The 24,237-nt window shown below is 48.0% G+C and overlaps 1 protein-coding gene across 9 annotated transcripts in view; it reads right to left on the bottom strand.

Moving 5' to 3' along the window:
* Nucleotides 1-21,658, bottom strand: part of SLC7A7 (solute carrier family 7 member 7) — a 37,269-nt gene extending 15,611 nt beyond the window's left edge. Inside the window, exons 1-4 of one of the 9 annotated variants that reach the window (XM_059890248.1) lie at nt 21,381-21,658; nt 20,614-20,685; nt 18,431-18,542; nt 13,872-14,414 (exon numbers count right to left, since the gene is read on the bottom strand). In XM_059890248.1, coding sequence (XP_059746231.1) covers nt 13,872-14,370 — 499 coding nt within the window. In that variant the 5' untranslated portion in view covers nt 14,371-14,414; nt 18,431-18,542; nt 20,614-20,685; nt 21,381-21,658. 9 annotated transcript variants of the gene reach the window in all.
* Nucleotides 21,659-24,237: the final 2,579 nt, after the last annotated feature.

Raw genomic sequence — 24,237 nt, 5'->3', positions numbered from 1 at the left:
ATTCATCCACTCATCCATTCATTCCCCCATGGATCCAGCCATCCAACAAGCATGTGTTGAGCCTGAACCCACTATATTCCAGAAGCTGTGCAGACTCTGTTTTTAAGATCCAGGGCCCTGGGACTTCCCTGGTGGTCCAGTGGCTAGGACTCCACGCTCCCAATGCAAGGGGCCTGGGTTCGACCCCTGGTTGGGGAACTAGATCCCACATGCCATAACTAAGAGTTTGCATGCCGCAACTAAAGATCCCACGTGCCATGGGGAAGACTGAAGATTTCACATGGTGCAACTAAGACCTGGCGCAGCCAAGTAAATAAGTTTTTAAAATATTAAAAATAAAAACAGTCTCCAGCCTTCCCAGAAAAGTGAACATGGACAATTGCAAGAATCAGGTGCTGTGAAAGTCACTGAGAGGCAACCTACCCATTCTGGGGCAGCAAAGTGGGTTCAGGCAGACACCAGGGCCATTGCTACCTGGACTGAGTGTAGAGGCTCCATGCTGGGGTTGAGGGAAGGGACGCGGAATTCCTGGCAGAGGGAGCACCGTGTATTTGCCCTAACAATGAAATCAGCAATAAGTGGAGTCACTCATGCATACCAACAACTTATTTATGCAATAATCGGTCAATGATTCCAAGATCTATTTGCAATACTAGCTTATCTAGGGCTGTAGTTAGTTCATCAGCAGCTTTAAAGGAAGATTATGCCTGTAAAGGAAATACATGCCACCCCAAAAGAAGTAAAATCTTTATTTGCTGTCTCGAAATTGTCACTGATGAAAAGGATGAAAGTATGGTAGAAATATACATCATGCTTCTAGAGGTAGAATCCCATTCTACAGATGAGGAAATCAAGGCTAATAAATTCAACCTGCATGATTCCGTGCTCTTACCCATCATGCACCACTACCTCTTAATGGGGTTAGGGGATGCTCTGCACGGTTCAAGGGGCAGAGATGCTGACTCTGGGCGCCCAAGCATTCCAATGAAGAAAACCTCATTGTAGGCTAAGAATACTTTATCCAAGTTGAGAAATATACCCCCAAACCAACATAAGGCAGGCCTGTCTTTCCCATAAGCTCCTCCCTCAGCCTGAGCCCCTGCCTCTAACAACTGCTCTTCTTGCCTGCAGAGTCCATCTTTTAGAAAGCACACCTACATTCCCTCACCTGCCCTTGTCTCCACAATGCAGCTCCATGACCCCAGTGAAAAAACTGCCAAAGTGCTCCTTGACTTCCTTCTTCCCAAGTCTAATGCTGTTCTGCTCCTTATCTTACTTACCAGTTCCTCCAAAAAAGACTAATTTTGAGTGCAAACCAACCTCTCTTGGGAGCGCTGCCTTTCTTCTGAACACTTGACATATCTGTCTCTCCCGTCAACTGTGAGCTCTGTGTGGGTAGACACTGGGTCACACTTATCCTTGTATCCCCAGGCCCTAACCCAGAACTAGGCATAGAGTGGATACTCAATAAATCTTGCAGGATGAATAAACCATCTGTCTGAAATCTAACTCTACCCTCATTGCCCTGAAAGTTCCCTCTCCAAAGTCACCAGTGATCTTCATGTTGATAAATTCAACTCCACCTGGTCCTATTTAGCTTGACCTCTGAGCATATTGGACACTGTCAGCCACTGACTCCTCAAATTGCTCTCCTCTTCGAAGAATTCTAAGAGTATATCCTAAGCCCTTTTCTCTTCCCTTTCTTATTCTCTCCTAGGATAATCTCATCTCCTAATGTGATTTCAACTATACATTGAGCATTCCCAAAAGTATATCACCAGCCCAACTGTCATGATTCCAGATACCTATGAATATCCAACCACCTACTCAGCATCACCAGGCACAAATTGATCCCAACAATTTCCAGCAAACCTACTGCTCCTCCAGTGCTCCCCCATAAGTAAATGGCAACACCATTCACCCAGTTGCCCAAGCCAGATGCCAAATCGAGGTATCTTATCATCGACAACCTCTACCTGTATCTAATCAGTATCCAAGTCTTAACCAGTCTCTTCATCCCTAAAACATGACTCCAGTCCAAGCCACCATCATTTCTCACCGCATCATCTCTCATCTCTCTCAAGATCATGGCAACAGCTTCCTAACTGGTCTCCCTGCTTTCCATCCTGCAAAGTCAGAATAATCTTTCTAAAAATCACAAGTTCTAAAATCTAAATCACAAATATCACTCCCCTGCTTTGAAAACCCAAAGAGGTTTTTCATTGCCTTAGAAGAAGCCCACTAAGGGACTTTCCCAGTGGTCCAGTGGTTAACAGGTTAACACTCTGCCTTCTGATGCAAGGGGCACGGGTTCAATCCCTGGGTGGGGAACTAAGGTCCAGGAAAAAGATGTAATTTCTCCCTAACTTTTAGGACTTCCCTGGTGATACAGTGGTTAAGACTTCACTTTCTAATGCAGGTGGTATGGGTTCAGTCTCTGGTTGGGGAGCTAACATCCCTCACAGCCGTGGCCAAAAAACCAAAACATAAAACAGAAGCAACATTGTAACAAATTCAATAAAGACTTTAAAAAATGGCCCACATCAAAAAAAAAAAAAAGAGGCAACTCACCAAACTCCTTAATAAAGCATGTGCTATAGATTGTGTTTTCCAAAGATATCAAGGCAATATCTCCCATCCACATGTGCTTTTCATATACTGTGATTTTAACACTCTGCCCATCAAGAGACAGGGTCTGTGCCTCTTCTTTGGAAACTGGATGGTATTCTGTGAATGTTTCTACCCACATAGTACTGTAGCAGGAGGGATACCATGCAACTTCAGAGGCTAGGTCATAAAAAGCAAGGCAACTTCCACTTTGCTTGCTTGGATACTCATTCTTAAAGCCTTCGGTCACAAGTAGAACAGTCTGACTGTGCTGAGGCTGTCATTATGGGAGGAAGCTCATCATAGTCCATAAAGAGAGACCACAGGGAAAAGCCCCAACCCAACCTGAGAAAGCCACCATCTAACTACAATCACGTAAGAGTAAGAGCCTAAGCCAGAACTGCCCCCACTTCAGATCAGATCAGTCACTCAGTCGTGTCCGACTCTTTGCGACCCCATGAATCGCAGCATGCCAGGCCTCCCTGTCCATCACCAACTCCCGGAGTTCACTCAGACTCACGTCCATCGAGTCAGTGATGCCATCCAGCCATTTCATCCTCTGTCGTCCCTTTATCCTCTTGCCCCCAATCCCTCCCAGCATCAGAGTCTTTTCCAATGAGTCAACTCTTCGCATGAGGTGGCCAAAGTACTGGAGTTTCAGCTTTAGCATCATTCCTTCCAAAGAAATCCCAGGGCTGATCTCCTTCAGAATGGACTGGTTGGATCACCTTGCAGTCCAAGGGACTCTCAAGAGTCTTCTCCAACACCACAGTTCAAAAGCATCAGTTCTTCAGCACTCAGCCTTCTTCACAGTCCAACTCTCACATCCATACATGACCACAGGAAAAACCATAGCCTTGATTAGACGAACCTTTATTGGCCAAGTAATGTCTCTGCTTTTGAATATGCTATCTAGCTCGGTCATAACTTTCCTTCCAAGGAGTAAGCGTCTTTTAATTTCATGGCTACAGTCACCACCTGTAGTGATTTTGGAGCCCAGAAAAATAAAGTCTGACACTGTTTCCACTGTTTCCCCATCTATTTCCTATGAAGTGATGGGACCAGATGCCATGATCTTTGTTTTCTGAATGTTGAGCTTTAAGCCAACTTTTTCACTCTCCACTTTCACTTCATCATAAGGCTTTTCAGTTCCTCTTCACTTTCTGCCATAAGGGTGGTGTCATCTGCATATCTGAGGTTATTGATATTTCTCCTGGCAATCTTGATTCCAGCTTGTGCTTCTTCCAGTCCAATGTTTCTCATGATGTACTCTGCATAGCAGTTAAATAAACAGGGTGACAATACACAGCCTTGACGTACTCCTTTTTCTATTTGGAACCAGTCTGTTGTTCCATGTCCAGTTCTAACTGTTGCTTCCTGACCTGCATACAGATTTCTCAAGAGGCAGATCAGGTGGTCTGGTATTCCCATCTCTTTCAGAATTTTCCACAGTTTATTGTGATCCACACAGTCAAAGGCTTTGGCATAGTCAATAAAGCAGAAATAGATGCTTTTCTGGAACTCTCTTGCTTTTTCCATGATCCAGCGGATGTTGGCAATTTGATCTCTGGTTCCTCTGCCTTTTCGAAAACCAGCTTGAACATCAGGAAGTTCACAGTTCACATATTGCTGAAGCCTGGCTTGGAGAATTTTGAGCATTACTTTACTAGCGTGTGAGATGAGTGCAATTGTGCGGTAGTTTGAGCATTCTTTGGCATTGCCTTTCTGTACGATTGGAATGAAAACTGACCTTTACCAGTCCTGTGGCCACTGCTGAGTTTTCCAAATTTGCTGGCATATTGAGTGCAGCACTTTCACAGCATCATCTTTCAGGATTTGGAATAGCTCAACTGGAATTCCATCACCTCCACTAGCTTTGTTCATAGTGATGCTTTCTAAGGCCCACTTGACTTCACATTCCAGGATGTCTGGCTCTAGGTCAGTGATCACACCATCATGATTATCTGGGTCGTGAAGATCTTTTTTGTACAGTTCTTCTGTGTATTCTTGCCACCTCTTCTTAATATCATCTGCTTCTGTCAGGTCCATACCATTTCTGTCCTTTATCGAGCCCATCTTTGCATGAAATGTTCCCTTGGTATCTCTGATTTTCTTGAAGAGATCCCTAGTCTTTCCCATTCTGTTGTTTTCCTCTATTTCTTTGCATTGATCGCTGAAGAAGGCTTTCTTATCTCTTCTTGCTATTCTTTGGAACTCTGCATTCAGATGTTTATATCTTTCCTTTTCTCCTTTGCTTTTCGCTTCTCTTCTTTTCACAGCTATTTGTAAGGCGGAGGCGGTGGCGATGGGCGCGCTAAAGCGCAGGCGGCGGCGACGGGCGCGCTAAAGCACGGCCGAGAGGAGGCACCCCCACGTCCGAGGTCAGGGGCAGAAGCCGGGAGGACCCCATGCCCGAAGGGCGGCGGCCAAGAGGAGCTACCCCACGTCCGAGGTCAGGGGCCGCAACGAGAGGGGTTACCCCGCGTCCGAGGTCAGGGGCCGCGACGAGAGGGGTTACCCTGCGTCCGAGGTAAGGGCCGGTGACGAGAGGGGTTACCCCGCGTCCGAGGTCAGGGGCCACGACGAGAGGGGTTACCCCGCGTCCGAGGTCAGGGGCCGCGACGAGAGGGGTTACCCCGCATCTGAGGTTAGGGCCGGCGACGAGAGGGGTTACCCCGCGTCCGAGGTCAGGGGCGGCGACGAGAGGGGTTACCCCGCGTCCGAGGTCAGGGGCGGCGACGAGAGGGGTTACCCCGCGTCCGAGGTCAGGGGCGGCGACGAGAGGGGTTACCCCGCGTCCGAGGTCAGGGGCGGCGACGAGAGGAGTTACCTCGCGTCCGAGGTCAGGGGCATTGGCCAGGAGGAGATACCCCACGCCCCAAGCCCGAGGCCAGGTCAGTGGGCTGGAGGAGCTACCCCACGCCCCCACGCCCGAGGCTAAGGGCGGCGGCTGGGAGGACCAACCCCACGCCCGAGGCCAGGGGCGGCGGCAGGGAGGATGATCTCTGTTCATTTCCAAGGCAAACCATTCAGTACCACAGTAATCCAAGTCTATGCCCCAACCAGTAACGCTGAAGAAGCTGAAGTTGAACGGTTCTATGAAGATCTACAAGACCTTTTAGAACTAACACCCAAAAAAGATGTCCTTTTCATTATAGGGGACTGGTGTGCAAAAGTAGGAAGTAAAGAAACACCTGGAGTAACAGGCAAATTTGGCCTTGGAATATGGAATGAAGCAGAGCAAAGACTAATAGAGTTTTGCCAAGAAAATGCGCTAGTCATAACAAACACCCTCTTCCAACAACACAAGAGAAGACTCTATACATGGACATCACCAGATGGTCAACACCAAAATCAGATTGATTATATTCTTTGCAGCCAAAGATGGAGAAGCTCTATACAGTCAACAAAAACAATACCAGGAGCTGACTGTGGCTCAGAACATGAACTCCTTATTGCCAAATTCAGACTTAAATTGAAGAAAGTAGGGAAAACCACTAGACCATTCAGGTATGACCTAAATCAAATCCCTTATGATTATACAGTAGAAGTGAGAAATAGATTTAAGGGCCTAGATCTGATAGATAGAGTGCCTGATGAACTATGGAATGAGGTTCGTGACATTGTACAGGAGACAGGGATCAAGACCATCCCCATGGAAAAGAAATGCCCCCACTTAGCTCTTTCCAAATTCCTGAGAAGAACCATGAAAGAATAAAATGACTGTTTGAAGTCACTTAGTTTTGTGTGGTTTGTTACACAGTGATAAAAACAGGAACAGTTTATAAAGACCTGAACAACTTATCTGAAAGACTTTCATCTACCTCTACAAGCCAACATTTCCTACCTTAAACTCAATATCTGAACCCCTGAGACTCCCCTGGTGGTGCAGGGGTTAAGAATCTGCCTGCCAATGCAAGGGACATGGGTTCAATCCCTGGTCTGGGAAGATCCCACATGCCTCGGGGCAACTAAGGCCATGCACCATGGCAACTGAAGCCCTCACACCTAGAGCCTGTGCTCCACAGGCAGACAGACCACCGCAGTGAGAAGCCTGCACACTGCAATGAAAAACAGTCCCCGCTTACAGAAACTAGAGAAAGCCTGGGTGCAGCAACGAAGACCAGTGCAGCCAAAAATACATAAAGAAAAATCTTTTAAAAGTAAACAAATAAAGTTTATTTAAAAAAAAAAAAAAAAGACTCCAAGCTTCTACTGCAGAGGATGACCCAGGTTTGAGCCCTGGTCAGGGAACTAAGCTCCCATATGCCAAGCAGCCAAAACAAAAACAAAAAACTTGAACCTGAACTCCTTTCAGTGTCTCAGAGATGTCCTTTCTTGTCTTCAGGGTTTCATACATCTGTTCTTGCTGCTTGAGATGCCCCTCTTCCCTCTCTGCTGCTGCTGCTGCTGCTAAGTCGCTTCAGTCGTTTCCGACTCTGTGCGACCCCCATAGACGGCAGCCCACCAGGCTTCCCCGTACCTGGGATTCTCCAGGCAAGAACACTGCCATTTCCTTCTCCAATGCATGAAAGTGAAAAGTGAAAGTGAAGTTGCTCAGTCAGGTCTGACTCTTAGCAACCCCATGGACTGCAGCCTACCAGGCTCCTCCATCCATGGGATTTTCCAGGCAAAAGTACTGGAGTGGGGTGCCATTGCCTTCTCCGTCTTCCCTCTCTACTCTCGGTTAATTCTTCTTTATCTAGGTGCCAGTTTAAACTTCCTTTTATAGAGTTTTCAAACCCCTAGGCTAGTTCAGTTTTCCTCCTGTAGCTCCCTGTGCCTTGAAAATCACAATACTTATCATGATCTATTGTAATCTTGAGTTACCCATCCTGTATACACACAAGCACAACACACACTGAGACCTTCATAAAAACAATGATCAACGCTGGGGAAATGGCAAGTGTTTCATGAATATTTGCTGAATGTTCAGTCTCAGCCCCATCTCTTCCCTGAGCTCCCAAAGGGCACATCCACCTACCATTTTACAAATTTCAACTTCAACATGATTCTCTCCTCCCCTTCCCCATAGGTGATGCCACTGTCTACCAGCTGCCCAAACCAGAAACCTCATCTCGTCATTGAAAGAAGTATGTATCAAGCTCCTCTCTGTTTCACTGTTGGGTGTACAGTGGATCATAAGACAGGCTCAGCCCCTGTGGCACAGACTCACAGGCTTGTGGATGTTTTCCTCATCACCTGCCTCTCACGCTAGACATTCCAGTAAGAGTTATTGGTTGCACAAGTTATAATTTCTTAATACTCTCCTATCTATCCTGTACACCTCACCTACCACTGCCCTAGTTCAGGCTTTTCTAGTTTTGCCTAGATCTCTTAAGAGAGCTTCCTAACCCGTGTCTCTGCCTTCAGCCTTGCTCTTATGTCCCACCCCGACTGCATCCCTTCCTCCTTCAAATCCTGTAACAGCTCCTTGTATGCTTCGGAAGAAAATCTAAACCTACTAGGAAGGTTTGGCCTTGTGCACTAACCCCTTACACCCCTAGTGCCCTCACATCCCAAAGTCGCCCACACATACCCCACACCCCGACACTTCTTCTCACCTTATCCCTTTACATTGCCTTTCCCTGTGCCTAGAATTCCTTGCCCCTTCTCCACTTAACAGATATTTACTAAGTACCTAGCAGACATCAGTACACAGCACTGATCAAGGTGCCAGAGACTCAGTAGTGAGCAAAACCAAGTCCTTACTCTCATGATGTTTATACTCTAGAAGGAGAGAGACAATAAGCAAAAACATAATCAATGTCAGGTGGTAAGGAGTCTATAGACAAGAGACTTCCCTGGCGGTCCAGTGGTTAAGACTCCGCACTTCCACTGCAGGGGGTACAGGTTCCATTGTTGTTTGAGGGAACTAAGATCTTGCATGCCTCACTGCACGACCAAAAAAAAAAACAAACCTCTACAGAGAAAAATAAACCAGCTAGAAGACTGAGAGTAAGCATTTTAGACAAGGCAAGCCTTCAGCAAGGTAATATTTGTGCAAAGACATGAATGGAGTGAGGGAATAAATTCTAAGGGTATCTGGGGGAAGAGTCTTCCAGGAAAAAGGAAAAATAAGTACAAAGTCCCTGAAGCAGGAACGTTCCAGGCAAACTGGAAGAAAAGCAAGGTCAGAAGCTGGAGCAGAGAGTGGGGACAAGAGGTCTGAGGCAAGTTACTGTCAGATGGCATTGGCCTTGTGGACTGTGGTGAGTGGGTGTTTCATGGGCCCCTTGACTTCTTTCCATCCTTCAGTGTTGAGAGTGGATCTCATCTCCCACTCCCAGAACTCATTAGCCCACTCCTCCCATTCCCAGCACTCATCATATACAACTGACTACTTTTGCTCTTCCAGTCCACTGACTGTGAGCTCTGGGAAGGAAGGGCTCTTAGCTTTCAGCTCCATATTTTACAGAACCCACCACATTCAGTAAATTTTCCTCAAATAGTCAAAACTTTCTTTGTTCTGGTTACATGCCCTGCAAACAATTCCCAGATTACAATTAATAGATGGGTTCCCCAGTGACTATAGTATTAGGAAAGGGGTATCTTGATCATGAACATATGACTTCTGATCATTAGAAACCATACAGGTACATTCACCATGTACACTAATAGGCTGACATCATCATGGACACATCAGCCTCTTTTTAGTAAAGTGTGGTGGTGATGGTGTAGTCGCTAAGTCATGTCTGACTCTTTGCGACCCCATGGACTGTAGCCCAACAGGCTCCTTTGTCTATGGGATTTTACAGGCAAGAATAAAAGAGCAGGTTGACATTTCCTTTTCCAGGGGATCTTCCCAACCCAGAGATCAAACCCACATCTCCTGCATTGGCAAGTGGATTCTTTACCACTCACTGAGCCACCAGGGAAGCCCAGGTAAGTGTGACTTGGTGGGAAAACGACAACTCTGCGTCACAACAAAGGCATGGCTCCTGAAAGGGCATATGAACAGCTCAGCAGAAGCCCCAGACACTCCCCTTCAACCATCAGTCATGACTGACTGCCCACCTCCCTATTTCAGAAGGTAACCCCATCAACCTTCCATCTGTCCAAGGCTGAATTCTTAGCATCATCTCTGAGAGCTCCTATGTCCTCCACAACCAGAATCAGAAATTCTGCCTTCTGACTATTTCTTTATCTATTCCTTCATCTCCCTTACAGTGTAGGCCATCACCACTCTTCAGGTTTCAGCTCCCTAACCTGGTCTCCCTACCTTCTATCCCTCACTTTTTTCAAAAACATTCTCCACAAAGTCAGAGTTCCTCTTCAAAGCAACTCTGATTTCATGTCTCCACTTAAAGTCAAAAGTTTTTGCCTGCTCTCAAGATAAAGTCTAACCTGTTTAGGCAGCACAAACCGCCCCCGCGGAGCTGGCCCTGAGGCTACATTCCCAGGCTCTCCCTTCTCACCCTTCTACCCACATTCCAGCCACATCAACCATCTGGAATTCCTGAACCTGGACTGGTTCTGTGCCTTTTTGCACCCACTACCTTCACACGCAGTTCCCTCTGTGAGAAGTGTCTGAGGAGACAGCTATGTATATATTCAAAATTCAGTGCAGACATCACAGTCCCTGTGCTATCTTTCTAAGCACTCCTCCCCACAAGAAGAAAGCCATCTTGTCTGCTCCTAGAATGTCTCTTTCCTGGCTGCTTTGTAAACCCTTTCTTCTCCTTACTTCTTGGTTTTCTCTTGAAGGATTGTTGTTGTTTAGTCACTAAGTCGTATCTGAGTCTTTCGCGACCCCATGGACTGTAGCCTGCCAGGCTTCTCTGTCCATGGAGTTTCCCAGGCAAGAATGCTGGAGTGGGTTGCCATTTCCTTCTCCAGGGAATCGTCCCGATCCAGGGATTGAACTCAGGCCTCCTGCACTTCAGGCAGTTTCTTTACCTACAGAGCCACCAGGGAAGCCCTCCTGAAGGGTCATGGTTAGATAAATGACATATTACTGCCTGGATGCTATCTGGACAGAATGTCTTAACATCTGACTTGCAGTGTGTGTGTTCAGTTGCTCAGTCGTGTCCAGTTCTTTGTGGCCCCATGTACTGTAGCCTGACAGGATCCTCTGTCCATGAGACTGTCCAGGCAATAATACTGGAGCAGGTTGCCATTTCCTACTCCACTGACTTGTACTGAGTGCTCATTAAACAAGAGCTGAAGGAAGAAACTCATGAATCATATGCCCCTAAATTCTTACTTACAATCTCAGTTGCCCTTCTGAACCTTCTTGCAGATCTCTATGTGCCTCTGAAGATTATTAGAGATAGAACACAGAGATAGAACGAAGTCCTAGAAGCAACCGGGAGAGGGCAGTTTTAAACATCACAATCATTAAAACGGTACACTTGAGTCATGATCTGTGATTTTTCAATGAATCTCATGTCATGCTCCTAGAACCTTGGAAGTAACAAGTCACTACACACAGTTATTGAGCCAGCCTCAAACCCAAGTCTGGTATGCTTTTCACTCTATCGGGCTTATCTCAAATATATGCCATAAATCCAGGCACAAAGCTCTGTCTTTTATTAACCAGGGAGCTGTCCAGACTAATCATAACTGTGGCTACTTAACATGTATTCTGAGGAGGACACACATGTGTGCATATGTGTACCTAGTGCACAAGAGTTTGAGTACCTCCCTACTCCCAAATTAGAAGCAGCAAATTAAGAAGACTACTGAAGGCAGGCCCAAGGTCAGAATCAAGGAAAAATAGCTGTCAGAGAAGACACAGATCAAAATCATGAGAGGAGAAAACCTGAGGCCCTGAAGTCAAGCCAGTCCTCTGAGGCCACTGAAGAAGCAAATATTCATCCCCACCCAGGGGCCTGGAAAGGCCTCTGTCATATAAGCTTTGACATGTACAGCGGGGTGACCTAGAGTCACACACACAAAAGAGTCACATTATGCAGGCAAGAACACACAGCGCTGGTTTGAAAGAGATTTCAATCAAGACAGCTAAAGTAGAATTCCGGTGCTTAAAGGAATGCAGCCGTCTTGGAAATCTTAGGTGGAATAATCCTTACTCTACACAACATATGTAACTATATGCCCACGTCTGAGGGGACTCCAAGCCCAACAGATCCTAAAATTAGTTTTATTAGTAAGTCATCCTACCAAATCATCTGTAAATGATGCCAGAGAAAACTACAGATCGCATTTAAGACCTCAAGGGAAAACTCCGTCCTACAACACGGGGCAGTGGCTTTGCCCCTCCCTGAGCACTGCCAGCATGACACACCGCCCCGCACACAGCCCAAGCCCACCAGGGGCACACACAGCGCAGGAGGCCCCACAGAGCACAGCGGCTCTCTGCACAACCGTCAAAGGAGGGAGGCTGGAGAGGAAGCTAGGAGGAAAATGGGGCGGCGGAAAACCTGAAAGGGAAGAGCTCACGAGGGTGACTGAGGCTGGTCCAGCAAGCTGACGCCCACCAGGCACACACTCAGTGGTGCCCCATGGCTGCCCCAAATCAGCTTCCCCACAGCAGGGGCAGGGAAGGGTCTCCAAGGTCCTCGGGCCTCCCACGCGGGGAGGTCACTTTTCCAGAGCAGAGGCAGCTGAGGGATGGGGCTGCAGAGGATCAGCCCCTGGGCACCCTCACGTGGCTTTGCTAAATGTACAAATTTAAATAATATTTATGAGATAGAGAAAAGGCCAGGGTACGTTGAAATGATAGTTTTAAGAATCTAAGGACTTCCCTGGTGGTCCAGTGCCTAAGACTCTGCTTCTAATGCTGGGGGCCAGGGTTCGATTCCTGGTCAGTAGATCCCACATGCTACAACTAAGACCCGGCTCAGCCAAATAAATAAATATTAAAAAAAAGAAGAAGACTCTAGCCCACAAAGAATGTAAACTGGTACAGCCACTATGGAGAACAGTACAGAGGTTCTTCAAAAAAAGACTAAAAACAGAGTTGCCATATGATCCAGCAATCCCACTCCTGGCAGATACCTGGACAAAACTGTAATTCAAAATGATACGCGAAGCCCCGTGTTCATAGCAGCACTATCACAACTGCCAAGACATGAAAACAAACTAAATGTCCATTGACTGACGAACGGATGCGGTGTATATACACAATGGAATATTAGTCAGCCTGAAAAAGAATGAAAGAATGCCATTTGCAGCAACATGGATGGACCTAGAGACTATCATGCAAAGTGAAGTCAAACAAAGACAAATAACATATGAATCACTTATATACAAAATCCAGAACACAACACAAATGAACAGACTCAAAGAGAAGACCTGTGTTTGCCAAGAGGGAGTGGGGAGTGGAGGGAAGGATTGGGAGCTTGGGATTAGCAGACATCGATTATACATGGGCTCCCAGGTGGCCCTAGTGGTAAAGAACCCACCTGCCTGTGCAGGAGATGTAAGACATGTGGGTTCAGTCCCCGGGGTTGGGAAGAATCCCTGGAGGAGGGCATGGCAACTCACTCCAGTATTCTTGCTTGGAGAATCCCATGGACACAGAAGCCTAGTGGGCTACTGTCCATAGAGCTGCAAAGAGTTGGACATGACTGAAGCAATTTAGCACCCACACAACTATTATATATAGAACAGATAAACAACAAGGTCCTACTGTACAGTACAGGGAACTGTATTCAATACCTGTGATATTCCGTGATGGGAATGAATATCAAAAAGAATGTATATGTATGTATAACTGAATCACTTTGCTGTACAGCAGAAATTAACACAACCCTGTAAATCATACTTCAATAAAATAAGTTGAAAATAAGAAAAGAATCTAGCCCACAAAAAACTCATGCAAACACAATAGGATATTCATGGGAGTGTTATCGGTAAGATTGAAAAACTGGAACCAACTGAAATGGCCATTAACAAAGGCCTGGTTGGTTAAATAAACAATATAGCCTTAAAATTAACATGGAATAACTTGAAGCTTTTTTTTTCCAGTAGATCTGTATGTCGAAAAGAAAACTACTGATAAATTCTGGGAAAAAAATAACTAGAAATATATGTGTACTATAACCCCATTTTTGTAAAACAGAACAAAATTATATCTCTTGAAGGTAAAGGTCAGCAAGGGCAGAGACTGTTAATGATGTTTACAGTGAGAAGTTGGAAGAAAGGATTTTTTTTTTTTTTTGGACACTGAAGCCCTTTGAATTTTCACACTTAGCACACTAATGAACAACAACAAAAGTGTTTGTCCGAGGCATTCCTTTCCAGTTCCTTATCAGCTAAGCTGACTCACACCCCATCCCTCCTGCCCCAGCCCCACTTACAGATGCAGGCAGCAGCCAGCAGGCGGACAGCAGCATAGGGGGCCAAGCAGTTTGGGAAGATGGGCTGCACCAGGTAGTTGGCAAAGGTGATGGCGATGACGGCCTGGCTGGTGGGCTCGATGATGAGGAGCGAGGTCCAGAGACGGACATAGGCAAGGAGTCCCCCAAAGGCCTCAAGGATGTAGGCGTAGCTGGCCCCAGATTTCTTAATGGTGGTGCCCAGTTCTGCATAACAAAGTGCCCCAAAGACAGAGAAGAGGCCCCCGATTGCCCAGATGACCAGGGAGAGGCCAAAGGAGGCACTGTAAATGAGCACACCTTTGGGGGAGACAAAGATGCCCGAACCAATCATGTTCCCCACAATCAGGCACACGCCATTCAGCAGCGAGATCTCCTTCTTCAGCTTCACCTGCTCCGGCTTGGGGCTGGCCTCATTGGCCAAGGGGGTGGCGTCCCTCTCATGCTGGGAGGCCACTTCATACTGAACGTCATCAACCATGGTGGAGGAGAAGAAAGCCTTTACCAGCTTCCTGGCATTGCCCTCTAAGGAAGAAAGATAAAGATATATATCAGGTTGGCAATTACAGAGAACTCTGCGCCCCAGAAGCCAGCATAGGCAATCCACCCACGCCCACCATTTTGGGGACCTTCTGCCTCTGAATGGAATCTCTTCTCCATCTGGCTCATCGAAATGACCCCAACTTGAATCTTGAAAGAAAGGCACTCATCCCCCAGAGAGAAAACATGTTTCTCATGAGGCTGGTGCTTCCCGCCTGATTTACAAAATAGAAAACTAAATCCTGGTTCTATCTAAGCTCACTGGAGACAGGAAGACGAGCAATTTGGCAATTCCAAGGTGTCACTATCATGACGTCAGCCTGTGTTTCAGCCTTACCCCCTAAAAGTCTGTCTTCCCTCCAATTTCAGCCTCATCTGTCACGTGATGAGATGCAGCCTTGGAAACCAAACTTGCAAGCAGCTAACCTGTGGGTTCTCAACACAACACTGCCCTTTTCACCCAAGGACCCTGGCTCTGGCAAACCTAAAAGCTTCAGAGATCTCTTTCTCTGTAAACTCAGAGCCATGTCCCTGCTCAGGGAGCATCCTTTAACAACCATCCGCTGAACTCTTCAGTCCTAGCAAAGCCCAAGCAGCCCAGCCCCATCCAGAAAGAAGACAGGCCCTTCTCTTTTCCATGCTTTTCCTTTCCCAGATACCACAACCCCTAGTACTGCAGGCCTCTAGCCATCAAATCCCTGCATAGTTGCATCACCCAAAAAAAGTATGGATGAGAGATTGGTCCTCCAAATGTACAGCCCAGCTAGAGATGACTGGAGGCTGCTGATGACCACTCCCCACCCAGGTGTTGCCGCTGCAGAGACACCAAAGCCGAGGCAAGGAAACAGCTGAAGGGGTAGCAAATGCCGGGCATCTCAGAGCAGGAAAAGCTAGGAGGAAGACAGGCCAGGCTGGCCAAGCAAGTGGACAGATTCTAGGGCTAGAGGCTCTCAGGAAAGGAAGCGATTGGACACTGCAGAGCAGTAAAGGGAGACTGGGCAAGATGAGGAGGGCTAAGAGGAAGCGGGGAAGCACACTCACTCCCCAGCCCTGAAGGAAGCAGGGCCCCAGCAGCAGCCAACCACACAGAGACCAGCCTCTGGGAGCTGTGGTCTGATCCCTCCTGCGTTTCAGTAAAAGGAAAGGCTAGGCAAATGCTTGTGGATTTAAGTCAAATCAAGAAGTCAAGAAGGGAGGAGGGAGGAAGAGAGAGGGGTGTTAAGCAACAGTCTGGGTCCAAGGTTCACTGGCCTTTCGCATATTCAAGAGGAAGGCTAGGAGCTCTTGGCTCAGCAGTTTCTGCGATAAGAAGGCGCTCTCTCAGGAATCTCCTTTGTCAGCTCTGCTCCAGGACTGGGGGCCCAGAAGAAAGGACCAATGGTCAGCTGAGTGCAGTTTCTGCAACCCCAGGGAAGTTCCCCCCAACCCCCACCGCCAGCTGCCAACCCCGAGCAAATCAGCTGAGGACAGGGCTGTGGCCGAGAAGGAAGGCACAGCCCTCTCTCGGTCCTCCAGGCCCCACCTTAGCCCCACTTCTCTCACCCCCCACAAGAAAGGCAGGAAGGCGGCACATTGTGAACAGAGGTTTGTTCACATGCAGATTAGAGGAAGTGTAAGTACAGTCCAACTCGTGATCGAGTGTCCTAAGAGAACTCTGCATACTTCCCCACATACAGTGACAGTGGCTGCCCGAAATTTGTGCCATGACTGGAGGGCTGGGCCCAGGCTGCTTCCAAGATCAAAATATGAGACTCAAACCTCTGGCTGCATCTGTGGCCCACTCACACGTCCTTTCATCCTTGAGAAAACATACCAGGATCTCTGCATAAAGTCCTACAAACACCTTCCCCAAATACGTTTACTCAAATTTCCTAAAAATATGGGGAAAGAATTTTTATTTCCAGAATTTTATTCTGGAAAGAACCTCTCCAGAGCTATACTGGAGAGGTCCAAAACAGAGGAAGTTGAGCATTTGGGGGAAAGCAAAAATTCTGTTTTTAGGGGCTACTTAAATTTGGTATTCCTGGTTTCTTTTACCAATAGAAATGTGTTCATTTTGAAATGGAACTGTCTTTCTACCCCTTCTCATGCCCTTTCACATCCTCTTTCCTTATTATCAGAGAACTAAGATCTAAAAAGCCCCAAGGGGCCTTATCTCCACCCTACAACTTCCCAAGCTAGTCCCTTAAACTTTTTTTTTCCCCCCCAGGAAGCTGATTCTGCTGTTAGACTCCCCAGAGATCACATGTCTCCCAAGCCACCCTCACAAAAACATCCTGAAATCCATCCAGAAGACTGTCCTTTTTTCCCAGCTTCCCGCTAAATGCTTCTATAACAGTAACTGTCATTTATTGAGCACTTACCTGAGCCAGAAACACTGCTAAACATCTACATGCCTTGTCTCATTTAATTCCTCCAGCAGCCCATAAGGCAGACACTAAGTCACCTCCCAGGATGCCCAAGTAGCAAGGTAGGTGGGCAGGCTAACCAACACAGCCCAAGCTCTGTCTCTTCAGCCTCCCCACCCACTCTGACCTGCCCAGTCTCTAGCCCTCCTCTTAGGCAAGAAAGCACTTTAGATGGCTCCCTAATGAATTATCTAGAGGAGGATGTGATTAGATTAAAAGAAAGTCTCCGCCATCCTTCAGCCTGAAGTCCAGGCTAAAGACTCCAACAAAGCCTGTCCATCTCCTTCCTGATTGCTTCTTCCCTTTCTCATCCCTTTGCAGGGATGAGAGGCAATTACAAGTCCTCCTGGCAGTGCTGCTATTGCTAGGGTGCCCACTTCTAAAGCAAACAAAACACACGGAAACACATCATGATGCCAGGCTTAAGATCAAATTCCCTGGCACCAAGGATGGGCATGTGGCCTAATGGGACGTAGTGGAAAGGGATGAAGGAGACGAGGGAAAGGGAAACTGTGACAGTAAGTGGGGAGAGACGTGTGCAGGGTTTAGTTCCTGGTTGGTGGTATCTGAAAAGTGAAATCTTCATCACTCACTGGGGGTGAAACTCACACTCCAGCAAACAGCACACCCTAGTGGTCTCACCAGGAAATGCTATAAGAGTAGAATCCTCCTCCTAGCCTACTCTTCAATAAACCTGCACAAACTCCACAGAAGAGGCTAACTTGAGAGAAAAGATACCCCATCTTTTCACAGCTACTACCCAGCACCAGCTCTGTGGGCAGGAAGGCACATCCTTGGTGGTTCACATTCCTTCCTAAGACCCCAGCTCTCAGGGTAATGCCTCCAACCATTCAGGCACCCTGGGACCAGCATGACCTGCCCTGAACTGTTCTCTTACCCCAGGCTTTACAAGAGAATCTTGCAGAGTCTAGAACCTCAGAAGATAACCACCATTCCTGAGGTGCATACATCTCTGAGGACCTAGTGGAGATTACAGGACAACACATTCATCCAACAGAAGTTTCAGATTCAGGGCTTCAGGGAGCACAAGAAGCAGGGCTCAAAGCAGGCAGTGCCAGGCACAGCAGCCAGTGAAGCCCCTTGCCCTGACCCCTCCCGTGAATGGCAAAACCCAAACACACTTCCTCCAGGAACCAGCATACAGTTCCTCAGTCAAGCTCAGGTTGCTAAGGTGAGAAGGTTCTTTCTCCCCCAGATACCATGTCCTGCCATCCTAGCTCCAACTGGACTGTGCTGACTCCCCAAACAATAGAAACAGAAAACACACACTCTGCTACAGCTGAATTCCCCCCATCTCCCCAAACTGGAAGCTCAGCTCCTCCCTTCCCAGTTCTCCATTTGTTTTTCTGTATTCCACTACAACAGTCCCTTAAAAAAAAAAAAGTGCAACAAGCAAAAAAGGATTTACTTCAATGACCATGGCTTCCACTAACATAGGGCTGAAGTCTCAGGGCAGAGGACTGAGACTGTGGAGGGCTGAGGCTAGGAAACAAGCAATTTTCAGGACTCACTCCATTCTCCTCCAGCAAGACTTTCCCTCTTGCCCATTGTCCCTCCCATCCCATCACTTACCTGTCTGAGACCTTTGGGCAGGTGCAAGGAGGAGCTACCAGCACTCTGGAAGAGGGGCCGGTGCTGGGAAAGGGAACAAGGGGTAAGGCTCAAGCTCCAGTAACTGTTGACTCTGAGGAGCAGAAAAGGCAGAGGGTGACTCCGGGGACCGAAACGGAAAACAGGAAAACACATGTGTGACTCTGGCCGGCAGTGGGGAGGGGCCAGGGAACGAGTTGGAGCTGGGAATGCCTGTTCAGACCCTGAGGACCTCAATGGCTGCCTGCCTCCAGGCACCTTCTCTGCTCAGAGCCTCAGTTCCTCCCCCCCACCTGCCTCAGTCCCTGAACTACCTGGTTGTCCTACATTTACTGAGTTCTTAAGTTCTCCCAGTGACCTAGGGTACTCTCTTGATGCCCTTTGCATGCGTGCATGCTCAGTGGCTTCAGACTCTTTGTGACCCCATGGACTGTAGTCCACCAGGCTCCTCTGTCTATTGCATTCTCCACGCAAGAATACTGGAGAGGGTTGCCATGCCCTCCTCCAGAGGATTTTCCCAACTCAGGAATCAAACCCATGTCTCCTGTGTCTCCTCCACTGCAGGTGGATTCTTTACCACTGAGCCACCAGGGAAGCCCCTTGATGCCCTTTACAACTCCCCTAGCCCCTCATTCCATTCCCTGCTCAACTCCCACTCACATACTATCCTTGGTCCTGTGGAAGGCACAAGATCCATGGTTAGGGCATTAGAACTCTGTGCTCCCATCTCAAAAGCCTCAGCCACTTCAATCCCTATGTAAGGCAACACATGCCAAGGAAGGTCAGTTGTAGGGGGCACAGCCACGCACACACCCAAACACTAAGCAAACCTACTCACACCACAGGTCCCCAACTGATTCAGGTGATACGTGGCAACCCAGGTAAGAGCCAGGCAAGTGGACCAGAGTAAGCCCGGGCACCCTGGGCAATCTAATGAGTTGGCACCCCCTCAAACCAAGATTATTTAAATATCTGTTGAATGTTTACTTAGCAGAAGTAGGGGAATACCGACGGAATAAAAATTGGAAGCCTCATTCTTTCTATTCAAGAGTAGAGTTTAAGGCATGAATTCATTACATGCAGTTTTCTGAAGCAGTTTCTTGGTAGGCATATCAAATGATTTTGAATGTAGACAATAGCACAAGTCTCAGGGAGTGGCACTTCACAGCGAGGTGCAGCATTTTCCAAATTCCAGCTGTGACCACTGCCTTTAGGCAACTTGTATTAATACCTGTACCTGCATGTTTAACAATTATTCTAGAGACAGGTGGTCTAGGTAAGCAGTCATCAAGGATTCTTCAGTGGAAGGGAGCCAACTTACACTTCACCAACAGACAGAAATCAGAGCTCATTGGCTCCAAAAGTCTGAATTACTCCAGGATAATTCAGTGCTCTTTTAGACCCAGGCTGCTTGCCCAGCTGGCCTGCACCTTAATCCCACCCTGGATTCAGGTACAAGTTGTAAATGAGGGAAATGCTAGGAAGACAGTCCTAAGGCTGCCCCTGTTGACACTGGCCCCTACTTTCCTCCCCTCACTCCAGCCATGCTGGCCCCCCTTGCTGTTGCCACACAAGCCCTGACATCTCAAGGCGTCTGCATTTGCTGTTCCCTTGGCCTGGAACATTCTTCCCCATGATATTGCTCCTTCTCTCATTCCATTCAGGTCTGTGCTTAAACAGCACTCTCAAGAGACCTTCCCTGAGGAGTCTCTGAAGGAGTAGCTTCTTCCTTCAGCCAATCTCCATCCCCTTCACCATGCCTGACTTTTCTTCAAAGGCACTGGCTACCACCTGGAGTTTGTTTGTTGTCGCTTCCCCCACTAGAACGCAGCCCCCACCAGAGCGTCTTCATTCACCGGTACCCCCAGCGCAGGGTCCGTGTAGACAAAAAAGGGTTTGCTGGAAGAATAACTGGATGAATGATGCCTTTCTTCCTAGACTGGTTTCCAAGTTGAACTCCGGGAATGTCTTGCACTTGCTCTTCAGGCCCTCCTATGCTGCTGCTGGCCTGGCTCCCAAGCAACTTTGAAAAGTATCTGCTCTTTTTGATAGTAATGGGTTGAAGGGAAGGAAAAAGTATAGTTTTCTCAGTTTTACTGGGAGGCCTAGAATGGTTTGAAAGGGACTTTCTGTTTCATCAATGGGAAAACAAAGACAAAAAGCACCTCATTAACGCGCCTTCCCCGATCGATCGGAAGCTCTGTGCTGCAGTCCCACACCCAGCTCAGGTGGCCGGTCTGGGCGCGGCGAGGACAAGGCGCGACGTCCGCGAAGCGGTGAAAGGGCAGAGGGGACGAAGGCGGAGTGAGGCGAGTGCTCAGGTTCACGCAGATGCAGGTGGGTTCGAGTGGAACCGCAAACCCTTCAGCGGGAACTCTTTTCCCAGACCCGCCCCCGCAGAGCCCCGTGCCCCTCCCCCTCTCCCCTCCGCCCCCGCCGGGCCGGCGCGCCGCGCTCACCTTTGCCCGGGTCTCCCACTCTGCCCCCCAGCCTCGCTCGCCGGCCCCGCCCCTTGACGTCGTCCCAGTCGTTTCCCGTTACTTCCCTCTTTCGGCCCACAGTTCCGTATCTGCAGCCCCAAGGTCTCGCCTTCCCAACCCCGACCCAGCCACCGCCAGTCCCCAAAGCCCTCTGGAGAGCTCGGTTAGCACCCGGTGTCCAGATCTGGCTGCGGAGGCCGAGGCGGGCTCTGCGCTGGGGCACCAGGGCCTCACTACACCTGGACCCCTTCGTTCCCTCCACCTGGCCAAGCAGCCCTCGCCCCTCCCCGGGCTGCAGGAGGCGCTAGAGGTGGGGTGGGGGAGATTGTGGTGGGTGCAGTCGAAGATCGCAAATGTTCGAGAACCGAGAGGCCTCGCAACCCGCTCCCCTGCCCTGTCCTGGCTCAGCCAGAGCTGCGCTGCCCTTGGGAAATGAAAATGACCGCGGATACCCTTAGAGGCGTCCTCCGCCCCACGAGCGCTCAGCTTCCTCTTCCCTCCCTCCCAATCCAGCTCGAGCTCGTCGGCCCAAGGTGGGTCTGGGCGAGAGCCCCAAACCCTGGCAGCCCTGCCTCCAGCCCCGAGACGTTTTCGGCTGAAACTCCGGAGGGACTCTGGACCGCAAAGCCCCGTGGGGGATGGGAGGGAGACGTTCCCGCTAGGAGCCAGGGGAGGGGGTCTCCCGGAAGGGCGACTCAACTCTCCGCCCCCTCGGGGAAGCTGTTGCGTCAGCTTCGAGATCCCAAATTAAAGCAAGTGGTCTCCACCCGGCTGGAAGGTGTCAGGCCGTAGAGCCGCCGCCAGGAGGCAGCACGTAACCAAAGATGTCCGAGCAGAGGCTGGAGTCCCCATCGCACCTTTCTTGGACCCAATAAAAGAGGGAGTTGCTGGGCTAATTCAAGGAAAGGAATCTGGAAATGTTTCACCACGTATTAAAACTAAAAGATGACTTGTAAATAATAAAATTTCCTTTTGTATACCTTATGGACAGTCCAGCTTTGGCATCTTTTAAAGCCAAAGATTCGCTGCAGAGATTCATAGCGCACCAACCACCTTCAAGACCTGTCTGGTGGAAAGGCACATATAAGAGACTTCCCAGGGACAAGGCAAGGAAAAAAAAAAAAGTGTAGCCCTGAGGTTATAATTTACCCATGTTGAAGCTGGGTCATTTAACACACAATTTAGCCTATACTGAATGAGCAAGGATTTGACAGCAAGGTAAAAGAAAAGGAATATGTTACGATAGATTATATAAGCAATAAGGAAACAATACGCAAAGCTATGTATTGTGTGAGTGGGTGGTTTATAACTGTCCGTTCCCACAGTTCTTGCATAGAGTGACAGTGATTTAGATCTTTGTTGAGCTGTCCTAAGAAGGAATGTGAAACAAGACACTTCCCAAGTAGTTCGCTCTTCTTCAATCTTAGAATTTAGTCACCGAATGCTGAAAGGGGAAGAGGTTACAAAATGAGGTGGAATTAGCCACCCAGAGTCAGCCTTACTTATGTTTTTTCTCCAAAGTCATCATTACTTATCACAACGGTTTAAAAAGAACCAAAATTCTCAGTGCACTTGTACAGAAATTACTGTATACAGACCTGACAACGATATTTGAATAAATGTGTTGGACAAAAACATCAGTGGTTAAACAAAATGTTAACGCCAAATACAGGCCATGGTGTGATGCCCTTGAGAGGCAAAGGACTTTTAAGGGGCAAGACACGGAGCTCAAATTCCTGATATTTCTCACCATTGTTACCTCCAGCCTTTGCCAGATGAAGTCCAGAGGTTGAAAGACATTGAGTTAGGGGATGATGAAGCCGCTTTCCTGTGGCTTAGAGTCTGGTGAAGTCACTGAGGAGTGCTGTCCAAGTGCCAAACCCCTCTCCGCCCAACAGTGTTCCATAAGGTCCCTGAGAATGCTGATGATGTTAGCTGTCAGCACCTGGAGTTCTCTTTCTCTCTCCCTCTCAAAATCCTGACACCTATTTCCTGCTATTTACAACCCACAGATTGTCCCCCTGCCACATCACTCTAACCACGTCAAAGGCTGAACTTATCTTCCTTCCAAAGACCTTTCCCCCACCCCCCCGCATTCCCCAGTTTTTCAGATTTAGCTTCCCATCCTGCCCTGAAATCCTCCAGCCCTGGCTCCTCGACTCCCTCAGCTATTAAACTAGTACATGTGTTCACTTTTGCATGTGGAGTTCATACTGTCTACATTTTTTTCTAACATTTATCTTTGGTGATTTCTTTACAATTTGATTTATGTCATACGTTAACATAATAGCACCCCACTCCAGTACTCTTACCTGGAAAATCCCATGGATGGAGGAGCCTGGTAGGCTGCAGTCCATGGGGTCCCCCGATAAGAGTCAGACACGACTGAGCGACTTCACTTTCACTTTTCACTTTCATGCATTGGAGAAGGAAATGGCAACCTACTCCAGTGTTCTTCCCTGGAGAATCCCAGGGATGGGGGAGCCTGGTGGGCTGCCGTCTATGGGGTCGCACAGAGTCGGACACACCTGAAGCGACTTAGCAGCAGCAACATGAATTAACCATAGGTGTACATATGCCCCATCCCTCTTGAATCTCTCCCCCACCTCCTGCCCATTCCCACCCGTCTAGGTTGTTACAGAGCCCCAGTTTGAGTTCCCTGAGTCATTCAACAAATTCCCATTGGCTTTCTATTTACATCTGTTAGTGTATATTCTTCCATACTACCCTATTCATCTCACCTTCTCCCTCTTTTCCCCCACCCTTGTCCGTAAGTCTGTTCTCTATGTCTGTGTCTCCATTGCTGCTCTGAGAAGTTTCATCAGTACCATCCATCTATAAGTCATATCTATGTGTTAATATATGATATTTTTCTCTTTCTGACCTACTTCACTCTGTATAATAGGTTCTAGTCATCCACCTCATTAGAACTGACTCAAATGTGTTCCTTTTAATGGCTGAGTGATATTCCATTGTGTATATGTACCACAACTTCTTTATCCATTCATCTGTCAAAGGACATCTAGGTTGCTTCCATGTCTTAGCTATTATAAATAGTGCAGCAATGAACATTGGGGTACGGGTGTCTTTTTCAGTTTTGGTTTCTTCAGGGTACATGCCTAGAAGTGGTATTGCTGGGTCATATGATGGTTTTATCCCTAGTTTTTTAAGGCATCTCCATACTGTCTTCCATAGCGACTATATCAATTTATATTCCCATCAGCAGCGCAGGAGGGTTCCCTTTTCTCCACACACTCTCCAGGGCTTATTGTTTGTGGATTTTTTGATTTTGGCAATTCTGTCTAGTGT

Source organism: Bos taurus, chromosome 10, assembly GCF_002263795.3.
Source record: "Bos taurus isolate L1 Dominette 01449 registration number 42190680 breed Hereford chromosome 10, ARS-UCD2.0, whole genome shotgun sequence".
Lineage (NCBI taxonomy): Eukaryota > Metazoa > Chordata > Mammalia > Artiodactyla > Bovidae > Bos > Bos taurus.
This window is presented reverse-complemented; position numbering and strand designations above follow the sequence as displayed.